Raw genomic sequence first — 24,276 nt, 5'->3', positions numbered from 1 at the left:
GGGAATCGTTGCTCAATTTGAAACTTCCTCTTGGTTTTAGAGGCAAGAGATTTGGTTCATTTTGATTTGGCAAGGTACAATTTTTTTTTTCAATTTATGGTGCATACAATATTGTTTGTAAATTTAAATAATTAAAAAGCTGCTGTGGCCTTTTCAACCACCTCACTTGTTGGTGTCTTTTTATGTGGATGTTTTATCAGTAGCGTTTAGGGGTTGGGATGAGGGAGGTAGGAATGCTGGGGTCATGGTAATTAAAGAATTCATTAGCCACTTACCACTGCTAACAATATTAAATCTTCAGGTTTCCATGTCAGTATCAATAAAAGGGCTACTTGGTCTAATGCTTCCACTGTCAAGGAAAGGTTTATTCATCCTGTTTTACCAACACTGATTAATCGGTTAATAAATCCATTAGCCCTTGTAGAAAATAAATAGGTCCATTAATTCTACTAACTGTAAAAAGAACTAATGCAAGTGACTGTGAAATGAGGGCTGCCATATGTCCTGTACTACTATAGGAGTATTGGTTTAATGAATCCTTTGGTATCAGTGGCATTGCACTAATCATTCAGCTCTCTACTGCCATTGACAGGCTCAATTAACATTCTACTCTTGGTTACAGTAAAGATTTATGCAAACAATAATGACCACATCACTATTTCTTTCACTGAATAATATCTCTTTTGAAGAGGTTGAGTTTGACGGACACAAAGTGATTTCAAGGGGTCAGCTAAGAATAAGGCTTCTGAACACCATATTTATACTGGTTTGATTTGAACAATATAAGATATGAAGGTAAGGGGTGCTCTAACGGTTTTGGAATTTGTTATTAATTATTTTCTATAAATGAGTCATAAAGGTAGAGCTCTACTATGGTGTGGGTATACTACTAGGTGAGTGACTAGAGCATAACACTTCTCAATTCCCCTGAAGGTGACAGAAAAAAATATATTCTCACTTCGTCATAACCTCATTAGAGACATTATGTATAAGGAAAGTCCAAAACTCACCACATCTTTGTAGTAAATCTTGAATGGTAATATTTCCTCAATAGATCTTACCCATTCCTAGAGCCACCAAGATTCTTTGGAGGTTTGTCCAGCTGCTGATAGGGATCCAAACAGCAACAGAATATGCAAAAAATGCAAGAAACAGCGCACTGCCCAGGGAGCAAGGTGGTATAAAAATGAAAAATGTATTGTCTATACAACATTACAAAAAGGAGGTGTAGAGCCTCCTACGCGTTTCACATGACAAGGTGCTTTATCTTGAGAGGCAGGGATCACACAGGATTGCCTGGAGCTTGGCCCACTCTGTTCCTCTTCCCTTTTGGGGAGAGTGAGTGATACCCTGTACCCCTGGTCCTGCTAGAGGGCCAGGGAAGAGCTAGGACAGCTGCAGGGGCCCTGACCTGTAGCGGTAGTCCAGGGACCGTCCTCAAGTTGACCATCCCAGTGACTGCAGTGGGCAGAGATCTGCCTTATTCCTGTACTGTCAGACCAAGAGAATAAACCGTTCCTGTTGTTATACTCCAGCCTAGTGTGTGATCTTACTGGGGGGAGAGGTGATTAGTTCTACTGTAGGAGATCATCTTCACTTATCTGGACAGCTGCAGTGCCTATGGCCATAATAGGGACCATCCTCTAGCTGGGTAGCTGATCCAGAGAGACTGTATTGGGCAGACCACTGCCGTGTTGTGAGTGCTGACCCAATAAAGACTGTTCCTGTTTTCATATACCTCCTGCCTAGTGCGTGATCTTACTGGGAGGAGAGGGAGTATTTCTACTGTAGAAGATCACCTCCATACATCTGGAGCCTATGGCAGATGGAGGCGCTGCACTGCTAGAGAACCATGTTGGTAATGTACCCCAGAAACCTGATCCTGTTGTCCCCACTACCATCGGCGGACAGCTCAGCCCTCCTGTTACCAGCCGGTATCATGCACCACACGACCAGTAATAGCAGAATCTCCCAGAGGGTGGGGGAAACACCATTACATTTGGAGGCGCTGCTGAGATACTGCTCAACAGGACAGGTTTTCAGCGACGCAAGGCTGGAAGTAATAAATTACGCTTCCAAAGCAAGTGTGGAATGAAGGAGGGAGGCTAGGTATAGTGTCCAGGGGACCCCGGCACACCATAACCAGGGACCAGATTTCCCCGCCACGGAACTATGACTTAGACTGGCCTATCGGGTGAATGGTCTGGAGGCACAAGGGCTATTGCTGTTCTGAGTCGCCCATAGGCAGGTAATTGGGATGCCTAAAGGGGGTGCTCTGGTTAACGTGTCCCAGAGACCTCTGAAGAGGGTCCGCGATGCCGGCAGCTAAGCGGGGCAGCATAAGGTACTGATCTGGAGTGTCTTAGGAGGGGTGCCTGACTGACTGGTGCCTAGACCCCTCTGCTGGAAGAACGCCCAGTGTACTACTAGCCTTATCCAGACCGTGGAACCACAGAGTGGTTGCAATAGATTGTGAACGTGTGCAGCGTATCAAGAAAGAGCTTTGCTAGCCTGGGGTATAACCTACTCTCTATTAGACTGCTAATCTATGTGCTGCAAGGATTTACAGAGAGCGTGTGCCTGCCAAACTCGTTTAGGGCACGTGGTGCTGTATTCCAAAGAAAGTGAAATGGTGGTTCTCATGCTAAGGAACGCACTACCAGAAGTTCGCCAGTCAAAATGGCGTTTCCCACCAAGACTGGGAGCCGCACGTGTTGCCTGCAAACTAATTGCAAGAAAAGTTGTTGTAAAGTTCTGCAAAGGTCTGGCGCAAAAGCCAGGACCCCACCCAAGTGAAGTGACTGGCTCAGCCAGGAGTCAGTCACGCCCAGTCACCTCCTATAATCTCCACCAGAGGTAGGGGGCAGATGACAGCCAATGCCTAAGGACTTTGAAGGATAAGGGAAGTACTGGATGTATCCGACCACACCTTCGGTTCTTTGGAGCCAAGAGAGAGAGAGGAGCTAATCTGCTAACTCTCATGCCTCAGCTATTACCCAATAGTCTAATCATGGATTGTGATCTGGAGTTCGTTCACTACCGACTGCCGGGAGGAATCCTGGTAGTGAAGGTGGACGAGAGGAGATACCTCTGATGCCTGTGCTCTAAGTGTGACTTCCCGGGCGGAGACCTAGTCTGGGGAACTACATGTAAAAGGTGCGGGGCACACTACCTCAAGCCCATGCTGCTAAGCCCTACGGCCTACTCCACCAAGGATGGGACTGACCCTCGTACCTGGGAGATGGTAGCAACTACCTCAAAGGATCCGGAGGGCCCGAGATGCCTCAGCGGATGATTCCAGAGGTTCGAGTACCCCGATAGCCGAGCCAAGGCCCGAGATGGTTCCAGAAACGGCGCTCTAGGCGGTCAGAAACTCAGGTGACTGCCTGGGGTGATTAGACACCGTAGTCCTCAGAGACGCAAGGGCCGGAAAGGGCCCTGCTGATTGCCACTGATGACTCAGAAATTATCCGGTGTCTCTCCCCTGCGGAGTTGTCCCTGCCTACCTCCCGTGCCAGCAGCCGACGGTCCTCAGTGGTGTTCCGGCCGCTGCAGGGTATGCCTTCCAGAGCTGAGGAGGAGAAAGATGACCATACCTATGATGCTGATTGACGGCGGAGTCCGGTCCAGATGACTGCAATGGTGCGACCTGAGCAGCTAACCGCTGAGTCAATGAAGGGGGTTAACTACCAGTGCCATCTTTATTGTGGGGAATGGGGGTGGGTGAAGGTGACATTTGGCCCTTGGTGGGTGTTTAGACCTTGTGGGGTGTTGCGGGTGGAGTTAACCCCTTAAATACCTTAGCGGTTATTACCCACCAAGTGCCAATTGCTACCTTCACCCACTCCCCCTACCCACAATAAATATTTTAAAACACAACAACCCTACTACCCACCTCCTCTACCCCTAACAACCCCCCCGCCAACATATACAGTACAGTAATGGGCAAAATTACTATTATCCACATATGGATAATAGTGCATTTGCTCATTATAAAATTAAACATTCGACAGCCAAAATAAATAAAGTAAATAAACCTTTCTACTTGCCCCTGCCATCATGAAGGGCGTCCTCGTCTGCATACTCCAGGTCCATGTCTTCTGTTGTCAGCAAGAATAGACACCAAGAAAGAAAAAAAAAATACACTCCTATTGCCCTTAACCCCTTAATCACCGTAGCGATTAATAACTAGTAATTAAGGGGTTAACCCACCCGCCCCCACTACCCACCCGGGTGGCCTAACCACCCACCGCGGGACCACTGTACCCATTGATTGGCACAGTGGTATATCAAAAAAGCATGAATGCCAAAAATACACAATATTAAAATATATACCCAAGCACCTAAACGCCACAATTCAAGAAATAAAAGTTCTAGCGAACCAATCAATTAAAGAAATAAAACCACTAGCCAACAAAACAAACAATTTAAACCAGTAGCCAACCAATCAATTAAATAAAGGAAACCAGTAGCCAACAAATCAATTATTAATTTATAAAAAAAAAAACATAAATTTCGGTCGAGATTTGTGCTGGGAGAAACTGTCTCTCTGCAGCTATAACAATTGGCCGTATTTGTCCTTTTGAGAGAGGCGATCATCACGGCTACTCGCCAGTTTGGGCATTTTGCTATCACTGGTAATCGAGGCGTTCTGAATACTGTGATAGCAACGCTCAAAAAACTGGCGGATTAAACGGCAGGGCAATTTTTTTTATGAAGGCTACGAACATAGGCCCCTATATCTATTAATATTGAAACAATGTATATGTATTTTTGAGTCATATACTTCAGCACATTTCAAGGGTCACTCGTGATGTTAAAAGGAATCCATTAACAAAGTAGCCATCATAAACCTAAAACATTAAAGGGGTTCTTTATTAAATGACTGATTTCAATGAGAATGAGTAATGAGCTGTTTTCCAACTTAGCACCACTAAGTAAATATGGTCCTTGGACACGAACATGTCACTGTTTTATTTTTGTTCCAAGCACTGTTGAAACATTAAGACTTTACATCCAGACACAATATTGGGATATTCAGGCCTTTTAATGAATGCCATGCTAACTGATAATATTAGCAATCGGCACTTAAAGCTGCAGTTCAAGCTCCCGTTTTTTTAAAAACTTCAATAGTTTCATGTGGGCAATCTCTACTTACCTAAAGAACTGCATAGCTGCCGGTCAATTCGTTCTCCATCTATTGATCGGCAAAGTTTAGCGACATCTTTAGATCTGGGGAATGTAAATGGTTGCTATAGGAACAAACATGCTTGTTAAAATAGAATACAAGAAAATTGGTCTTTCAAAGTTGTTGTTTTTTAAAACAGAAAATGCTAAAAGCATTTTTTCTTACTACAGAACTGATTTATTAAAAAAACACACATGCAGGATATTGCTTGAACTGCAGCTTGAAGCAGTTTAATGAATAACCTAAGATCCCACAAAAGTAACAATGTTTTCTGTTTTTTCAGGCTCATTGCTTTCAGTATAGTTTGTTATTGCAATAATGAATAATCTGCATCACAGCTCCCTCCTCCTTAATAGCTTATGCCGATTAGTCCTTATGTGTTCTAATTTCTTTCTGTAGAGTTGACAGTGGAAAACCTCAATATGACTTCACAAAACTGGATAATTTTATGGAGCTTCTTTGGAATAATGGATTGGTGCCAGGTAAGAGCAACTGTTTTATTATTCCATAATGTACCTATAATAAAATGGACAAGTTTTTGATAGGACGTATTACTTATTTACAATTCTTTGTACATTGCTAGTCTTCCTGGATGATTTGATTTATTTCATATGTATGTATACAGTATCTTTATTTACATAGCGCTTCACAGCAGTAACACACGTAACATAATAATATAAATCATAATGGGAATAAATGCCTGAGACCTAAAAGTAACATTAGGAAGAGGGATGTGTGTGTGTGTATGTATGTATGTAGTGGTATGCTACCACACGCATACCACTTGTGGCCACATACAACCCTACCCTAGATGGAATACGAAAAATAATCAAAGATCTGCAACCCATGCTGGCAGAGGATGTGACATTAAAAGAAATCTTTCCCAAACCTCCCATTCTTGCGTTTCGGCAACCACCAAACAGAAATTAGTCAACAGAAAACTTCTCAACAAACTTAAAGACACTGATAATGGCAAAAAAACGTGCAACAAAACATGTTGCAAACTCTGCAAACATATATGTCAAGAACCCACAGCCAGTCACAACCATGGAACACTCAATGTTAAAGGATCATACAGCTGCACAGGAATGTGGTGTATATGATTCAGTGCAACAAATGTGACCAAGGATGCTACATTGGGGAAACCAGCCCAAAACTTCAAGGCAGAATGAATATGCACAGACACTCTATACTCCACCATGAAGAAGGAAGATACTGCTCACCAGTGGGACATCATTTCTCACAGCCAGACCACTCCATAAATGATTTAAAAATTAAAATCCTCAATGGAATGTTCAAACGCACCCAAGAACAGAAAACATTTAAACTCAGAATCAGGGCCGCCAACAGGGGGGGGTCTGCCGGGGTTGGCTTCCCTGTCCTGGTGAGTCATGGGGCCCGGCCATCAAGGCCCTCTGCGTGGCCATCAGGGCCGCCAAGTGGGGGGGATAAAAAGTAATGGTGTCCTGGGCCCGGAGGCTGGGGGGCGCGGCGGCCGGTGCTACAATGGGCCCCGACCTCCATCCAGGTCTGGCTGCCGGTCGTAGCCGGGCCCCGGCTCTCCATCAGATGCAGGTCTCCCTGTCCTATGCCAAGCTTCCAGCCTCTGACGTCAGCGTGCCTCTGATTTCAGCGCGCCTCAGCTTCCGGTGCGTGCTGGCTGGAAGCTTGGCGTGGGACACAGTGAGGAGGTCTGCAGCTGATGGAGAGTTGGGGCCCGGCCGCCACCGGACCCCGCAGCCAACGGTCCGACATCCCCAAGGCATGTCTACTTTTTTTTATATGTATTGGGAGGGAGCGGTGGGTCTTTTTATATGTATTGGGGGGGAGCGGGGCATCTTGTTATATGTATTGGGGTTAGTGGTCTTTTTTATATGTGTTGGGGCATCTTTTTATATGTATTGGGAGGGAGTGGGGGCTTCTTTATATGTCTTGGAGCTTTTTATATGTGTTGGAGGGGTTTTATATGCATTGTTTTTTTTTATATATGCATTGTTTTTTTTATATGTATTGTTTTTTTTTTAATATGTACTGGCGGTCTTTTTTATATGTATTGGGGAGGTGGGTTTTTTTGTATTTATTTGGGGGCTTTGTATATATTTGGTGAGGTGGGTGTGTGTATATATTTGGGGGTTGCGGATTTTTTTGTATGTATTTTTGTATTTTATTATGTATTTTATTTGTAATAGGAAAATGCAAATGACTGACCTGTGATATATATATATATATATATATATATATATATATATATATGTAGCCATGCATAACAATGGTCTACAGTCATCTCTCCTGCTGGCAGCAAAACCTGGTAAGTTACAGGAATGCCAGCAGTAATCATGGAGGTTTGCCCTCACACCCTGGTGAGGTGCCATATGTATGGATGGGAGTGGCTACATGCTCTGAGTCCACAGTTAGTGACATCAGAGATGTGCCATACCTCCTGAGGTATATAAGGCACTGCACTGCCTAAAGTTAGAGGTTGATGCTGCAAGATGAAGGCGAAGCAGCAAGTTCTGATGTGCCCACTAGTGCAGTAACTAGTGGCACAGTTATATATCCAGCCATAGGAGGCCAACTGTGTCCAGGGACCTGGCACAGGGGTGATCTCCCTGTGAGGGAGAGTGGATCCCACTCCATTGGGAGGGCGTACCTTTTAAAGGGGAGTATAGAACAATGTGCGGCTGAAGCACTGACTGTGAGGGGCAGCTGGCCCACATCACCACGCACAATAAAGATGACTTGTTCAATGAGAACCCCATGGTGTGAGTCTGAAATTACTCTCCAGGGGCCCTCACCACCAAGAAGGAGTTCCTCATCAGGACCATCTCCCTGCAGACGCATAGATCCTGATGAGGTGGAGGCGCTGCACATGATATAGGTAGGACTCGCACCCACTACCTCAGCTGCCTGTCTGGCGTAACATCCCCGAATACCATCATGCGGGAGACTCAGGAGTCCTATTGCCTACAGGTGCACCACCAGACACGAACATGTAATGAGGGCTGGATAGACCACAGGGGCCAATATGAGATTGGGGGGGTCAGACCAGAAGGAATACCCGTTACATATATATATATATATATATATATATATATATCACAGGTCAGTCATTTGCATATCCTATTACAATATATCCCAGGTATGTCAGGTGTGCCCATTTTTTGTGCATAAGTGCCTCTCCACGTGTTGTCTAAGGCTGAGGCCCCACTGCACACGCCTGCAAGTCTGCCTTGTGACATGGTGGCGCGTGCAGTGCGCTATACCGTGATCTGCAGTCTGCAGGCGGTGTTCTGAGGTGCGGGGGGTGTGGCAACAACGGGCTGTGTGGGCCGAGGCCATGATGAGGGGGCGGGGCCACAATGCCGGCCAAATGCTTCACAATGCGCAGTGAGCCTGGGACAGCCAGGGAGCAGGTAAGGGGCTGGTGGGCGGCATGCACCGTCGGCGCCGCCGACTGCACTGGGGATCTAGCCTAAAGGTGTGTTTGTGGGGGATATACGTTTTTAAACCACAACCATCGCACACTACTTTAAGGCTAAGTGAGACAAATCACTGGGGGGAAATCCCATTTAACAGATTATACCATGAAATTCAGCTATTTGGGCAATATTCTAAATATTTCTAATACACAAAACATATTTATAAACATATCAGGAGTGTGCAATGTTTTTGTCTCCATCTGAAGGGTCATGAATGAGTTGTTTTGTCATTTCCCCAGTGTTGTTTTTATTTCATTTTCTTTGCAATCAAATCATGATTTCCCTCTTGTCTTAGCCACTAGGGCAGTACAACCCAGTATTCTGTATTAATATACGATTTGTATTACATTTTAAAGGCTTTGAACTGATGGGAAGTCCATCTGGATATTTTACTGATTTTGAAGATAAAAGGCAGGTGTTAGAATGGAGGAATCTGATCTTCTTGACGGCACAAAGGTATATAGGTAAGGTCATCATTATTGTATTTATGTCATCATTTTATCTATGTTAAATGAGGCTGGTAGTAGTGATTTCAGTTATATAACTGAGCAAAAAAGTTACAATTGGTGAGGGGAAAGCCTAATATCTTGGTTTCCAAAAAAGCTTCCTGTAGCACAAACATGAAAGGAAAATACTCAGAGTTGGTCGAACTCTTAGATACCATTAATCGATATATTCGATTTTTTAAGTGCTGCACCTTGTTTGAACATTTAAAGATTAACATTTTCAAAGCGGTTAATTGCTTATATGTTACAGTGAACTATGACCACGCAGAATCAGTGACCAAGGTGAAACTGCCGAGTCCAAAAGAATACAATAGCTGTGTTTCTGCATCTTCCTTGACCCAGCCTCAGCTGTATAATCTGTTTCATAAAGCAGGCAAAAGTTTTAGGGATGCAAGAGAAGAGGCACAACCCCAAAAAGTGAACCAAACTTAGTGAGAAGTAAATTCGAAACCCATAAATAAAACAATCCACTAATTATGTAACGATGTGTGTTTGATGTGAAGAAAATATTTGGTATCAAAAGTGAAATGGATGTTACCATAAATGTGTTCAATTTAATAAGCTCGGCACTGAGCCCCTACAGCCGCAATTAGAGCGGCTTTAGTAGGGGCTCGCCTACGCTTCCGCAAGCGCGCGTAAGCGTAGGTCTTAGCAGATTTTTACATTTCAGCGCTCGCCGGAGCGCAGGGCCGGTCACGTGAGCGGTTCGCCCAATGAGGGCGAACCAGCTCCGTGACGTCACTGGCCCGCCCCCGGCCTGTCCCCAACACGCCCCCTGACGGCACGCTGTCTAAGGCCAGGGAAAGCACCCTCTTTCCCTGAGCCTCAGCGCGCCTCCGCACGCCAGCGGGGAGCTTGGACGAGGCCTAAGAGATACAGCTCTTCAAAATATATTTTTCCCCAGCAATCTTATGTATGGGAAAGAGAAAATACAAATAATAGTGCACTGTGTTTAATTGGTTAGATACTAATTCAGAGTATCATATAACTCACAAACATATGTTGTTATGGTGCTTCGCAAAGTCACAGTTCCCCAAACCACCAAAGCGCCTGTCCCTCCTCCTGTGTAGTCCCCTTTTTTCCACGGTTGCACAATTTGCGTGGCTTCCAGAGCCAGCTCTAATCATCATTAGTGTCGAATCTTTCTGTCTCTCAGGTCTCACGGGTCTCCAGTGTCTGAGCTGAGTTCCAAACCACCCAACGTGTTTCCCTGGTAACAGCTTCCTCATGGATTCTCTGGAATTTACGTCATAGTGTGTAGTAAGCTAAAAGTGACATGACCGCGGAGTGCTCATTTGTATGTCACTACTTAGAATCCTTGTCTGCAGCTTAACCACTGTATGATGTGATAATGGGGTGAAGAAAGCAGATTGTGGAACTGTGGAAGATATGGAAACACATTCATGGATATTATACAGTATGTATGTATGTATGTATAAAAATATATATGTATATGTAAAAATGTAATAGAAAACAGAAGCACAAAAGACAAACACTGTAATATATCAAGTTTTAATGACAATAGATAAAGTGCAAAACAAAAAGTTGTAAAATGCACCTAATGATGTGTGTCTTAAAAGTATAGCTTATCTTGATTAGAGTCCTGCTGTCGAACTTTAATTGTAGTGGGTTTTTGCTGGCTTCGGGAGTTCCCCTGATCTGTAGTGGGGATAGTCTTCTAATCTTAATTAGGGTACTGTTGAGAGTTCAGGAAAGATTGGCGGGCACCAACCAATTAACACACTCACAAAATACACTTACCTTGGGGAGCCTCCTGTGCTGGCACATGAGAGAGGCACGCAGCAGCTGTTGGCTCCACTGCGACAAGCTAATCACTAGCAGCCGGTGAGCTACCAGTTGCTCACAATCAATGTGTTGAAGACCCCTGATCTATGCCATATTATCAACTGGTTGGCCAATTAGTCGCGGGCACCCACAAAAGGCTTGTCGGGCACCGGGTTGGGGACCTCTGGTGTAGGGGTTTTTCTTTTTTGCTCTAGCTGGCATTGCTTGCGGTAAAGCCTGGTATCCATCTGCTCCACAAATAGGCTCCCTCTGCAGGGCGGAGGAACACCCTCACCCTCTAGTGCCGGTATCCCTCAGCACTTCTCGGTGCCATGCAGGTAGATGCCTGATATACTTTTAAGACACTCATCATTGGGTGCATTTTTCTACTTTTTACTCTACATTTTATTTATTTATTGTCATTAAATGTGTTATATTTTAATAAAAGTGCTTCTGATTTCTATTATATATGTTTATCAAACTTGAGGCAATTCAGAGGTTCCTTTCCACAAGAAACAACAACTGACAACACCAAAAGTAATTTTTTTTACTTTATTCTGGACTATAAACCTTGCATTTATACAAGATTTTGTTTTTTTCTCTACTGTGGCAAGTGGGGAGAACTTACAGAGATAGTTGAAGGGTGTTCTGGTAAGTGCGTCTGCAGGTGCGGGCATATGAGATGTATAGTATCAGCCAATGGAGCTACCCAAATGCTTAATTAAAGAGGTGTGTTTTAAGATGGGCCTTAAAGATGGAGAGAAAGGGTGCTAGTCGACTATTGAGGAGAAGGGTATTCCAGAGGTGTGGGAAGTGAATCTAGCAGCAGCGTTTAGGATATATTGTAGGGGGCACAGGTGAGAGGCAGGAAGGCCGGACTGTAGAAGGTTACAATAGTCGAGACGGGAGAGAGTAAGAGCCTGCGTTACAGTGTTAGCAGTAGAGCGACCGAGACAGTTTTAGCTTCATTGTGACTGAGAGGAGAATGTGATGGAGGAGTCAAATGTGACACCTAGGCAGCACGCTTATGATACTGGGTGTATGATAGTACTGCTAACAGTAATGTAGAAGGGGCAGTAGGGCCAGGCTTTGGAGGAAGTATGAGGAGCTCCATCTTTAACATGTTAAGTTTCAGTTAGCGGAGAGCCATCCAGGATGATATAGCGGAGAGACATTCAGAGACTTTGGTCTATATAGCAGGTGTAAGGTCAAGGTTTGAAAAGTTAATTTGTGTGTTATCAGCAAAGAGGTGATATTTGAACCCAAGAGATGTCATAAGGTCACCTAGATGTGTAAAGATAATAGGTCCCAGACCGACCGCTGGGGTACACCCACACAAAGATCAACAGAGGAGTTGTAGGTGTTGGCAAACAAAACACTGAAAGTACAATGGTAGAGTTAAGAGGAAATCCAGGATAGAGCTCTGTTACGGATACCAAGAGTATGGAGAATGTGATGGAGAATAGGGTGGTTCAAAGTATCAAAGTAAAGTATTGTATAGTATCTTTAGAGGGAATTATGAAAATAGCTGAGCAAACTACTGATATTTAAGAAGTAAAGATAAGAAAAAAGAGACTAAAATTAAGATTGTCTAAAAAGAAAAAATTGAGAAACGCATACTTAAGTGATTTCATTGATATAACTACTACTTAATCTCTAACTTTTCCAAATTTTCTTCCCTTTCCCTGATCACCATCTTCTAACCTTCAGCCTCACTCTACGTACTGGACCCTCCAGAACACCTAACTCCGCGACACCTAACTCTACATGCACCTATACAAATTTACATGCTCTAGGCTCCCGTCCACATCATTAGAACCTCTCCTCTCCCACCACATGCCTTTTCTGCCATGACCTAGAAACCTCTCTATAAAACAGTACATTTTCATGGCACATTTTAACCCACCATACCCCCCTCCCCACCCCCCACCTAAATAACAACAAAAACATTGTGGGGGGAAAACAAGGCCACAGCTTTATTTATATTTGAAACCAACGTAGAAAAAAATTCCCACAGATATGCACTCTCCATTTATCTTTATTGTACAAAAATCTTTAAATAATATAATTCATTTAAATAGTTTCGTGTAGACGGAAATATATTCCCTACCGGAGACAGGCACTTAATAATCTTTACACCTACTAAATAAAGTGATTCCTGGCTACAGCATGTTGTGAGAGAAAATGCAATTGAATTGCTGTAAAGTGCTAGTTGAAAATATTTTGGCAACATTATTAATTTCTATTATCAAAATAGTAGTATAGGTTTGCAAACCTAAAAAAGGTACTTTTAATCCGTTTTTAATATACCCCAAGGATGTAACCAACACAATGTCACTTTAATAGCCTAACAGGCACATATATAGCACACACAAACTTCAATAAGCTAAATGTATATTTTACCACTTAATATCACAGGTTGGACACATGTAAATATGCTTAATCGCCAACTGTAACATGTGCTTCCTACAAACAGGACGGCACAGCGAGGCCGAGGTGGGGATTTGTAAACACTGACCTGAAGATGAGAGGCCACGTCCAGTGTGCAGGTTCGTCATCGTGTAGCCGGGTCAGTGTTTGGGGAGCTAAGGTAGTAGATATACTTGCCGCGATCAAGGTTAGGAGACTGGAGGGCAGTTGAGGTCACTTAGCCGAGGTCGAGGGTAGTAGACGGTAGAGTGGTAGATATCCAAGCTGAGGTCGAGGGTTGCCGAGGTCCGGAAATCAGAGTAGGTGTCCGTGGTCAAGGTAGCTGGAATGCAAGACAAGGTAACGCAATGCAACGCAAGAACAAGTAGGGCAGGGTACGGCAAGCAGAAGCTTGTGGACAGCTTCATCACTAGGTAGCGACTACTATGCTCAGCCGATTTGGAGCAGGGATCGCTGAGCATATAAAGGTCGGGGAACCAATAGGATGAGAGGTACACAGCAGCAGCAGATGATTGACTCTTGATTGTAGAGCCAATTCAAGACAAGGAGCACAGCTGAATACGATAATCACTATCATACTACTTGATTGTCACGGGGCGAAGATAGCATATCCTAAATCGATCAGATGTTCTGCTGTCAGTGCTAACTTGTGTTTAGCACTGGACGGTGCCTGTGCACGAACTTGTCAGCATGCGGTGCATCACAGGAATGCCACAAGACCCTTCATGGAGGCGTGGCTTAAGCCCGATCCTCACAACAACATATGGTGGCAGTATTTGGTTACTGGTGTATTTAGTTACCAGACAATCATGTTGGAATCAAGTCTAGTGGGTGAAGTAATCTTCCAAACTGTGGGGTAAGTATCCGATGTCCTTCAGTATGTCGCTGTTTATAAGACCCAGCTGCTGTTTCTCTAATTCTGGAAATTCGGTGAAGGAAAGTCCAGCTGAACCTTAGCTATTGATGCTTTCTTCTCACTCAAACTGCTGCATGGGTGTCTCCACTGTGACGTCACTCAACACACGTTTCACACCACGTGCTTCGTCCGGGGGGAAATTCAGAGCTGGGCCAGATTTATTATATATTTATATTTTGACCTGAGTTCTTGCAACTCGTAATTACCACCTGCCAGGCAGTACGACTTTAGAATGCGCTATTAATGTGAAACCCGTGGGAGGAGAGTTTTCCCTGTTCTGTCCCTTGTATGTTTTATGTTTTTTAATATGTGACCCAATAAATCTTTTTTATTTTTGTAAATACCTGTTGAGCTGTGTGTTTTTCCACTGGGTTGCTGTTCAACCAATCTTTGATCATTTCTAGCACGACTGTAGTACTGAGCCCCCAATGCTATCGCCGTGGCTCGTGACTCCTGCTGCTACCCATAGCATGCATAGCAGAATTAATCCAACCAGTCGCAATGAGGGCACCATATCAAGTATCCTTGTACCTCTTGAGCTCTCCGAGCCTGTGTAAGGTCCCGCGCTGCAGGGACTCCCGCTCCCGGCGTCCCCTTACCTTGCTCTTCCGCTGCCTCGAATCCCCGGTGGCGTTCCCCTGCTGTCGGCGTCACCCCCGCGGCTGCTCTCTCTCTTCCGGGTCGTGCGCGTCTCCTATCAGGGTTAACCCCTGGACCGCACCTCCGCTCCTCCCTTTCCCCTGATAGGTCCCAGCCCACTATTTAGTCTGGTCTCCCCATTCTCTCAGTGCTCTGCATAGCTACTGTACCGTGGTGCTGTCTGCTTCTGCTTGGCTCTCTTGTTTTTCAGTCCCTGTTCCTGTCCCTGGATTCTCTGCTGACCTCCCTGGATTTCGACCTTGGCTTTGGACTTTGACCACGCTGCTTTCTGGACCCCTCGGACTTGGCTATTGGACACTCTACCACGCTGTCGTCTATACCCCATAGACTCGGCAAACGGATCCTCGACAACGCAGCTCTCTCCTCTCCTCGACCCAGGCTTACGGACACACTACCACGCTCCCTTCTCTACTCCAGGACCATTGGCTTACGTACCCAAACCTTCTACGTCGGATTTAGCAAGTTCCGAACTACTTCTATTTTTGTTCCCCGGATCAGCTACGTTACTTCCACACTCCCGCGCCCCCGTTTACTGTTAGGTGTGTGGTATTTGTCCTTTCCACCTCAGTCCCGTGGTCTCGTCTGGTTTGTGGGCAGGCCGAGCGTTACAGCCTGGCAGGGGCATCACCCACCACTGCCAAGGACATTTACTCCCTAAATTGTCCTTGGCACTGCCATGGTGACAGCCTGTTCTACACCCTCCTGCAGGTCTATGTTAAATATATGGTTTCCGGTATCTGACAGGTATACCCCATCTTTCCAAAACAATCCTGGTATGGCTTCTTGTAACTCTGAGTGCCTTACTAAGTACCTGTTTCGTTTTCAATTCTCATGGCCTTGTTGAGCTTGCACTTGCACTTTTCAATTGTCCCGAGGTCACTGGCACGATGCCAAAAAGAGGCACAAACTCCCCCTCCATATCTTTTCCTTTATGGCCAAGGGCAAATGCATACCTGCTGCAAACCAGTACATCCAAAGGACATTGAACAACTGCTGAAGCTCCCTGCACTTTCTCCATTACATCTGAGAGTCAACCCGACAAACCCTGAAGTAAACAGGCGCGTGCACGCGATGAGAGCAGTTCAGCTCCAGCGTGAGGGGACTTATCCAGGAGTACAGAGACAGTGGAGGCAGCATAAAGAGACAGAGACATCCAATTGTGGTGGAAACGCTGAGTCTTAACTGCTGGATGACGGAATTTAAGATTGAGTGGGAATTTTTTTTTTAAACTGTTTAAATAAAATAATTTGTACTATCATAGGGATGTGTGTGCTCTTCTAATCCACTGCATTACATTAAATGCATACCTAATGGGTTGTATGCTATGAGATAAGCATCCTCCTAGCTTGTGCTGGTGTTTCTGAGGCTGCGTCAAGCACGCCTGTAGCAGGAGAGATTTGTGGCCTAGGGGTAGATGCGATGGAGAGGCATGGCCGTGACGTCACAGAGCTGGTTCGCCCTCATTGGGCGAACCGCTCACGTGACCCAGCCATCACATGACAGAAACAAATGTATTTGTTTTCTCGCGCATCGTGAGTGGCGGTGCTCTGCATCGTTTGTGGCTGCTCGCTCTATGGCATGCCTCATAGAGGCACAGCATTTTGATTACGTCGTGCTCACTATGGACGCGGCCTTACCACATTTTCTATAGCAGCTCTTACTGCTGCTGGTGTATGCCCCGGCACAAGCGCCATATTTTCTTACGTGGATATATCCGTGGGATCTGCCCCATAACACCCCTTCCAGTGAACTTCAGAGCCTACTAAGCTGCATGAACAACCCACCAAACTGATTCGCTTGCAACGTACCTAGCTTACTCCTGACCACTCCTCCTCATTGACCTATGCGTTCTGCTGAGATGCGTGAAGCCCACCGGGCAGCTCCCTGCTGTAGCTGTCCACCAAGTGAGGAGCCAGAACCTGCTGGAGAAATAGGTAACAGAAATGTATACAGCTCCTCATTAAACTTTAAAACTTCCTCGGTCTAAGACATTTGGCCGTGGCCATTTTGCAGTGACCAAATGACCGCTGGTGCTTTGCCGTGAATCACCCTGCCACCAGAACATGCCATTGCCGGCCCCTTCGCCGCTAAGGTATGTGCCTTAAACAACTACCTGAAGCCCTTACCCTAAAATCTTCTACCCTAAATCCCGCTATACTAACCGCTAAAACCCTTAAATTAACCCCCTACCTCAACGACTAGACCCTTAAATCAACACTCTACCATAAATAAACCATAATAAAAATTACATTAGTAGTGGCCGGCAGCGGGGACTCCAGTGGCAGGTCGGCTGTGGCAGGTCCATCTGCGCCCGAACGTTGGTTGTGATTTGGTTGTGGCAAAATGGTCGCGACCAAATGTTCAATTCCGAGCTGTAAGTCCACCGAGTGAAGAGCCAGAAACTGTTGGAGAAATAGGTACCAGAAATGTATCCAGCACCTCATTAAACTCTAAACCCTTTCCAGGCCTGCCCCCTTCGTCCAGAGTGTGGGAAACAGATGTAATTGGTCCTTGCCTTTTCCCTCCCCTCCCCTCCCCCCCCCAAATGAGTAGGAGTTATGTTATCTACAAGCAGCTTCTGACCCGCTTTTGTGCTGCAGGTCTATTAGCAGTAGACCCCTCTATGTTAATGGACTCTCCCCCAGCTCTCCTGGAAGCTACACTTCTATTACTCTGCCGGGGAGCTGCTATTTGGCTTCCCGATTCCACCTGTGGCTCTTCTGGTGGAGCTTGTCCACCATACAGAGCCTTCCACAGCCAGGCGGGTCCTTCCTCACTTGAAGCAGGGAGCTCCGTCAGAGGGCGCGTTGTCTTGCTGGGAGTTCCCCACATCATCTCCCTCCGGCGAACCGCGTGGGAAGAGTTCCGCCGCCCAGCCCTCCGCTGCTATATTGTCTCCCTCCCCCCATGTCACCAGCTCCTCCCCCCAGGCTTAACCCCACAGCTGCTGGTGGGGAGGAGTGGAGCAGAGGGGAGTATGCAGCATGCAGGTCTCTCGAGGGGAGGGGGTCTCGCAGCTGCCATGAGGGTCCTGCCTAAGTGCAGGGGCCGACTTCAGAGCTCCTGGCACCACCCTGTTCACTTATGTAACTGTATTTATAACCATGTATTATTTGTCATCTTAACTCTGTGCCCAGGACATACTTGAAAATGAGAGGTAACTCTCAATGTATTCTTCCTGGTAAAACATTTTATAAATAAATAAATAAACCACACACCATCTCTGACAATTTAAGCCACAACCATGGCACATAAACTTAGCCTGCGACCTCCAAAAGTGTTGAATGTCACTGAAGGAAATCGCTCTCTACTGCTAATTATGTTCACTACAAATTCATACTGTACCTTCTAGCTGCAACGCTGCCTTCTCCATGCGGAGCAAAAATGTAGCCCATATTTTTCTCTCATAGCTACTCTGTCATCTAACATTAAATATTTATTTTCCATTTGCCTTGTCTGCCCAACTGCACCAGTACTTCCCTTCGCCTTCACAGCCCAAGAACTTGCCACCAACTTCAATGATAAACTCAGCAGCATCAGACATAACAAGCTCATCACTTCAGGCTTTCATGCACCACCTACCTCCCTCTACACATACAAATCCACCCTCAGCTTGTTTTCCCCTGTGACCGAGGAGGAGGTCTTCATGCTCGTCTCACTCTACAACCTGCCCCTTTGCCCTATTCACTCACATATTCTCTGTTCTACAGTACATATCTGCCACACTAAGCCCTACCTTAACTCGCTTCTTCAAAGTTTATCTCACCACTGGCACATTGCCATACTACTTTAAACATGCACTTATCACACCTTTTCGAAACAAACCCAGCATTTTACTCTAATTACCACTGTAACTCTACTTTCCTCTTTGCCTTCAAGCTATTTGAGTGGCTTGTATACAACTGCTTGATTCACTTTCTCCCCTTCAACTCCCTAGTTAACTCTTTGCTATTTGGCTTCCACCCATTGCATTCCACTGAGACAGTACTGACAAAAGTGGGCAATGACTTAATGCAACATTTAAGGGTCATATCTCTTATTCTCCTGGATCTCTATGCTGTGACACTGTTGACCACCCCCTTCTCCTGTACACACTCTACTCCAGGGGTGCGCAAACTGGGGCAGTGCCCCCGGGGGAGGGGGGGCATGAGATTTTTGGCCCCGCGCTCTTCCCCGAGGGCATTTACATGACATGCCGGGGGACCGCGCGAGGCCTCTGCAACATTCAACCCATTTGATTCCTCCTGCTTTTGGATGCGTCTCCATGGAAAAGCTGCGTCAAATGATGCCGCGGGTCACATGACCCCGCGGCGTCATTTGACTCCGCACTAAGGTAAGGGGGTGGGACGCGAGCACCGGGGGAGACAAGACAGGGGGCGCAGCAACAAACGTTTGCGCACCACTGCTCTACTCTATTGGCCTCCACGATACAGCCCTCTCCTGGTTCATGTCCTACCTGTCTAACTGTATAGGTTCTGTCTTAGGTCTTTTGCTCTTCTTATTCTATAACTCTTCACAAGATGCAACCAAAGTTACAATTCCCTCGCTCATTATGTCCACCTCGACCACTGCTACCCCGTCCTAGTTGACATTCCCTTCATCCAGCTTTCCCCACTCCAGTCAGTGCAAAATGCTGTTGCCATACCCATCTTCCTCACTCACTGCTCTTCATCTGCTGCCCCACTGTGCAAGTCCCTACACTGCTTCCCATATTCTCTGTAATTACATTTAAAACCATATAGTAGCTCTGACATACAAAGCCCTCAACAATGCAGTCCCACTTTAATCTTAGTCCTCGTCTCCAAATAGTCCCCCAAATGCACAATCAGTTCTGCCGTACCTACACCTCTCCCATAAACCACCACCTCTCATTCTGAACTACCGGTAAAATACTTCTCCCGTGCTGTGTTCTCTGGAATTCCCTACTCCGCACCATAAGACTGTCCCCAGCATTAAGACATTTAAAAGTTCAGAAAAAAATGGTTCGTTCCTGGAGTGTACTTGCCACTTACAGAAATACCTAATATAGTGGTGCACAACAGACCATGAAGTATATATAGGTCCAAAGATGCTGACACTGAGTCTGTTAAAAAAAATTACATTTTATTAAGACCAAATGTCTCATGATGAGTAACAGAGCTACTGATAAACTGTTTTGTGGGGTGTACAAATAGTCACTCCCTGACACTCCTAATAAAATATCTACTGGTGGTATTTACGTGAGGTGCTGGACTGTGGTTCCATGCACTGTTAAATACAAAGAATAATAAGCAAGGAAAACAATTTTTAATTAAAATCTAGAAAAAACTAAAATTAATTAGACATTTGGTCTTAATAAACTGTAATTTTTTTTAACAGACTCAGTGTGAGCATCTTTGGACCTATATATACTTCATGGTCTGTTGTGCACCACTATATTAGGGATTTCTGTAAGTGGCAAGTACACTCCAGGTACGAACCATTTTTTTCTGACATTTTGTCTATCTCCCTGGTAGCACACAACCTCCATACGACTCCTCTACTATAACAGTGTTTGGTGCGAGGTACTCAAACCCTTTCGACATTTAAAAGATCCCTGAAAACTCACTTCTTTAAGGAAGCCTAACTGACACCCCCTGACATCAGCATTCACAAACTCCATCCTGAGGCATTCTCAAAATGAGCAGCCACTTATACAATTTGAATCGACAATTCCCCTTATTCCATGTAGATAGTAAGCACTCACGAGCAAGGCCCTTAGTACATATTGTATCGATTTGGATTTATTTGTTCCTATTTTGTATGTCGTTCTCTTTCTGAACTAGTTTTCCCCATTATACAATACATCAGAATATGAGGATCCCTGCAACAAAAGCCCATAGATCTAGTGATGGAAAAAGTCCTTGGAAATAGCTAGATGTTATTAGCTTACATGTGGTTGAAACAGGGACCAGCTTTCATGCAAAGTCAGGGGAAAACCACCGCAATCGACCGAGCACCCGTCGTCACGTCCGCTCCTCGATGCGTGATGACGTCACCTCTACGCGTTTTGCGTCATATGACGCTTCTTCAGGAGGGATCCTCATTAGTGCCTTGTCATTGTGGAATTGTGGGTTCATGTGAATCCTTTTTATGTACTTTCTTATTATGTAGTTTGATTTTAATTGGTATAAAGACAATTATTTTTACTAACTGTGTTTTTCCTTTTTGCTCTTTCTTTTTGTTTTCATGTTTCCAATCCACCCCGCTGATCACGGGAGAGTGAAAGCTGCAGAGGGAGAGCACATACTTTGAATCAAGGGGATCTATTGAGACTGCACGCATCTGCTTTATTCTACTTCACAAACATGACTGCCCTTCAGTTTAGATTTAGAATTGACATCAGTGAATATGTTAATAAAACACAAGGTGCACAGAATTTAACGGTGTTGAGGGCTTCAGCTCAGCAGTGCTTTCCTTTTATATGAATAACTCCTCATTATTTCCCTTAGACTGACTGCTATATGCTAAGGTGGGGGCCCAAGTCTTTCTCCTCGTTATGACCAGTGCTATCCCACTATCTGAGCACGTGGCCTGAAGGCCAGACAACAGGACACGACACCGGGCCTTAAATAACCAAAACGTATGTATAGAAAACCCCTACAAACACAGATTTCTAAATATATATATTATCCCCAAAAGGGAGGATCATCCACATACAGACACAATATATATCACATAATTTGCTGCGCGGTTGTGTATCAGTGTCTCTCCCAAGTCCCCTTGACCCTGGGCTAAAAAAGGGGCCCAAGTGTGAGTGCTGGCTCAACGTTGGAGCACGTATAAAAGTGGATACTATTGTAGCAGCCCTGCCTCTTCGCAACGAACTCGGTACCCTTTGTATCTAGTGAGGATCCCCTTTGTATTTACTCATGCCTCCCTTTGTCTCATAAACTGCTAATCCACTTACAACTTCACTCGGGGAGCCTGTTTATAACCTCGTCACCCAGCTCCGCTGTGTGGTCCTTCTCATGGCATGGTCCTAAGGTCACCCTCAATCAGCCCGAAGTCTCCTGGGGTCGCGGCAGCTCCCTCTAGATCAGGGAATGATCTTTCCAGGGTCTTTGTAGATCTCCACTGTTCCCGCTCCCTTATCTTAACTCCTTGCATTTCCTGGGTCCCCCAACCTCTGATCCTTTGCATCGATTAGCTGTAATGTCATGTGTCCCTATCTCAGCAGCAGGGGCTTCTGGGAGTTGTAGTCCTGCCACAGTTGCTGCTGTTCTTATTCATTGGCTCATTACTAGCAACACTCACCAGAGAGGAGCCAGCAAGGGGGCAGCATGCATACATAGCTGTATCCTTTGAAGGGAGTAACATATGTGTAGCGACACTATGACACATGGGAATACTGGCTTCTGTGACAAACTGTATGTGAAAGCATGTAAAAGGAATGAAGTTAATCGTCAATGTCCTCTTTGTTATACAACACTTCTGCTTGCAGGTGCCCATGGCAAAATGTCAATGAAACCTGCTCACTGTGAATATATTTTCTTCTGCTATCTGTCACAACAAGTCAGACTTCCTTCTGATATCTTACAAATATTAACAAAAACATTTACAGTAGCAGCCACCTCGTTTTTTGCAGGAACAGTAGCATCTTGTATATGGCACTACCAGTCAATAGCCAAAGGCCAAAAAGAAGCTGCATGTTGGCAATAATGTGTCATACATATTTACTGACAACATGTTATTGTCATTACCACACAACAATGGCACTGTTAAAGCACAAGTCGTAATTCTCTTGAATGAGTGCTAAATATTTTGATGATGGAAAGTTATAAAGTATGCATAGCCCAATGATTCCGATAAACGGACACTTTAGGAAGGTAGAATCATTTAGGTCTTTGGTAACCTGATGTACTGGGTCCTCAGACGTTTTTCAGAAAGGTTTAAGAAATGTGTAGTTTGAGTAGTTAAAGGTACAATCCCCCCTGCCTGGTATTTTTTAGTTTATTTAGATTTTACAAATTAGGATAGAGGGAAAGAAAAACATGGTTTACTTTTTAGGATATTTTATTAGTTAAAATCCATGACCCTTTACAATAAAATGTCCTGACCAATAGACTACTTTCAGTTTTTGGCCAGCTTGGAATGCATTGGTTTAAAGAAACTAGCCACATGTGTTGAGAGTGCCCAGATGGATGTAGAGCGGTTGCTGGTGGTCACATTGTTCTATCCCAGGTCACCTACAACTTTGCCCCTTTGTGCCAACAAATAAGAACAAGCCTCCGTTCTTATTATTGGTGCCCCAGTGTTGAATAAATGTAAATCCCACATAGCCAGTGTGATGGTAGGGGTAGTTGGCATGACACAATTAAGCGCAATCCCAGCTAGCTACCCCTAAATCCATGTGACTTGGCCACCTATGTAAGGCTGGGCTTATAGTGCCGGCGATGCGACGTAATGGCAAAACAAATGTATTGCCGCCGTCGCGTGCGCTTATAATAGAAGTGATGTGACGGCGTAATGGAGCGACGGCTTGGTTGCGATCGCTAGAATTGAAGTCAGTTTGATTTTTCCAGTGACCACAGCGTGACATTACCGTCGTTGTCACTGGCGCCATATGCGCAGCATAAGGCTTATTTCAGTCAAATGTACTTTAATATCTGGGGAAGAACAGGGAATGTGTAAATGTAACCCATGTCTGTAAGAATGTATTTCACAGCATGTATTTTATATTCCCTGTGACAATCCTTCCCCCAGTTTAGAAAGCCGGCATTGTCTTATGATGTGATTTGTGGTCTGTGTGTAAATCACTGTAATGTGCTTTGGGTGTCAGCCCTGCAAGAAAGTAAATGAGATATTCCCCTTTTACTGTCATTTGTACAGTATGGAGAAAGACTCAGCAATCCACTTAGTTGAGGCTTCCCATATAAATGATAGAATTAAAACCAGGGTGCCCAAACTCTGAGGCTCCTACCCAGTGGGAGGTTTTGAGTGCCTTAGCACGCCCCTTCTCTGGCTTTTGTGGCACCAACTTTATCCATGGTCTGATTGGCCAGCAGCCCCTGTACCATGTAAAGGATAGCCACAGAGGGCTATATAAGGGGTGCAGAGTAGAAAAGGAATCAGACGAGCACTGCTGTGAAAAAAGGCTGGAGGCAGGGTGCAGCAAAAATAACTTTATTCAGGCATACAAGCCCAGGTAAAACCACACGAGGAGGATCCTCTGATGCGTTTCGTCCTCATGGGACTTTATCAAAGAGTGATCTAAGGTAACCAGATCCAGCTATATATAGCCACTCCTCCCGTGCACCGGTGCATGGCTCCTCCCCTACAAATATAATGCTC

The 24,276-nt window shown here is 45.1% G+C and overlaps 1 protein-coding gene across 5 annotated transcripts in view; it reads left to right on the top strand.

Moving 5' to 3' along the window:
* Positions 1-24,276, top strand: part of IDUA (alpha-L-iduronidase) — a 222,344-nt gene that overhangs the window by 96,634 nt on the left and 101,434 nt on the right. For all 5 annotated transcript variants that reach the window (XR_012802543.1, XM_075607198.1, XM_075607191.1 and 2 more), the window contains 2 exons: positions 5,588-5,670; positions 9,024-9,131. Coding sequence is in view for 4 of the 5 variants with exons in the window: in XM_075607165.1 (XP_075463280.1) it covers positions 5,588-5,670; positions 9,024-9,131 (191 nt within the window). In the remaining variant the exon portion in view is untranslated. The remainder of the gene's footprint in view (positions 1-5,587; positions 5,671-9,023; positions 9,132-24,276) is intronic.

The sequence above is a fragment of the Ascaphus truei genome, chromosome 1 (genome assembly GCF_040206685.1).
Source record: "Ascaphus truei isolate aAscTru1 chromosome 1, aAscTru1.hap1, whole genome shotgun sequence".
NCBI lineage: Eukaryota > Metazoa > Chordata > Amphibia > Anura > Ascaphidae > Ascaphus > Ascaphus truei.
The sequence above is the reverse complement of the archived record's forward strand: the minus strand, read 5'-3'. Positions and strand labels throughout refer to the sequence as shown.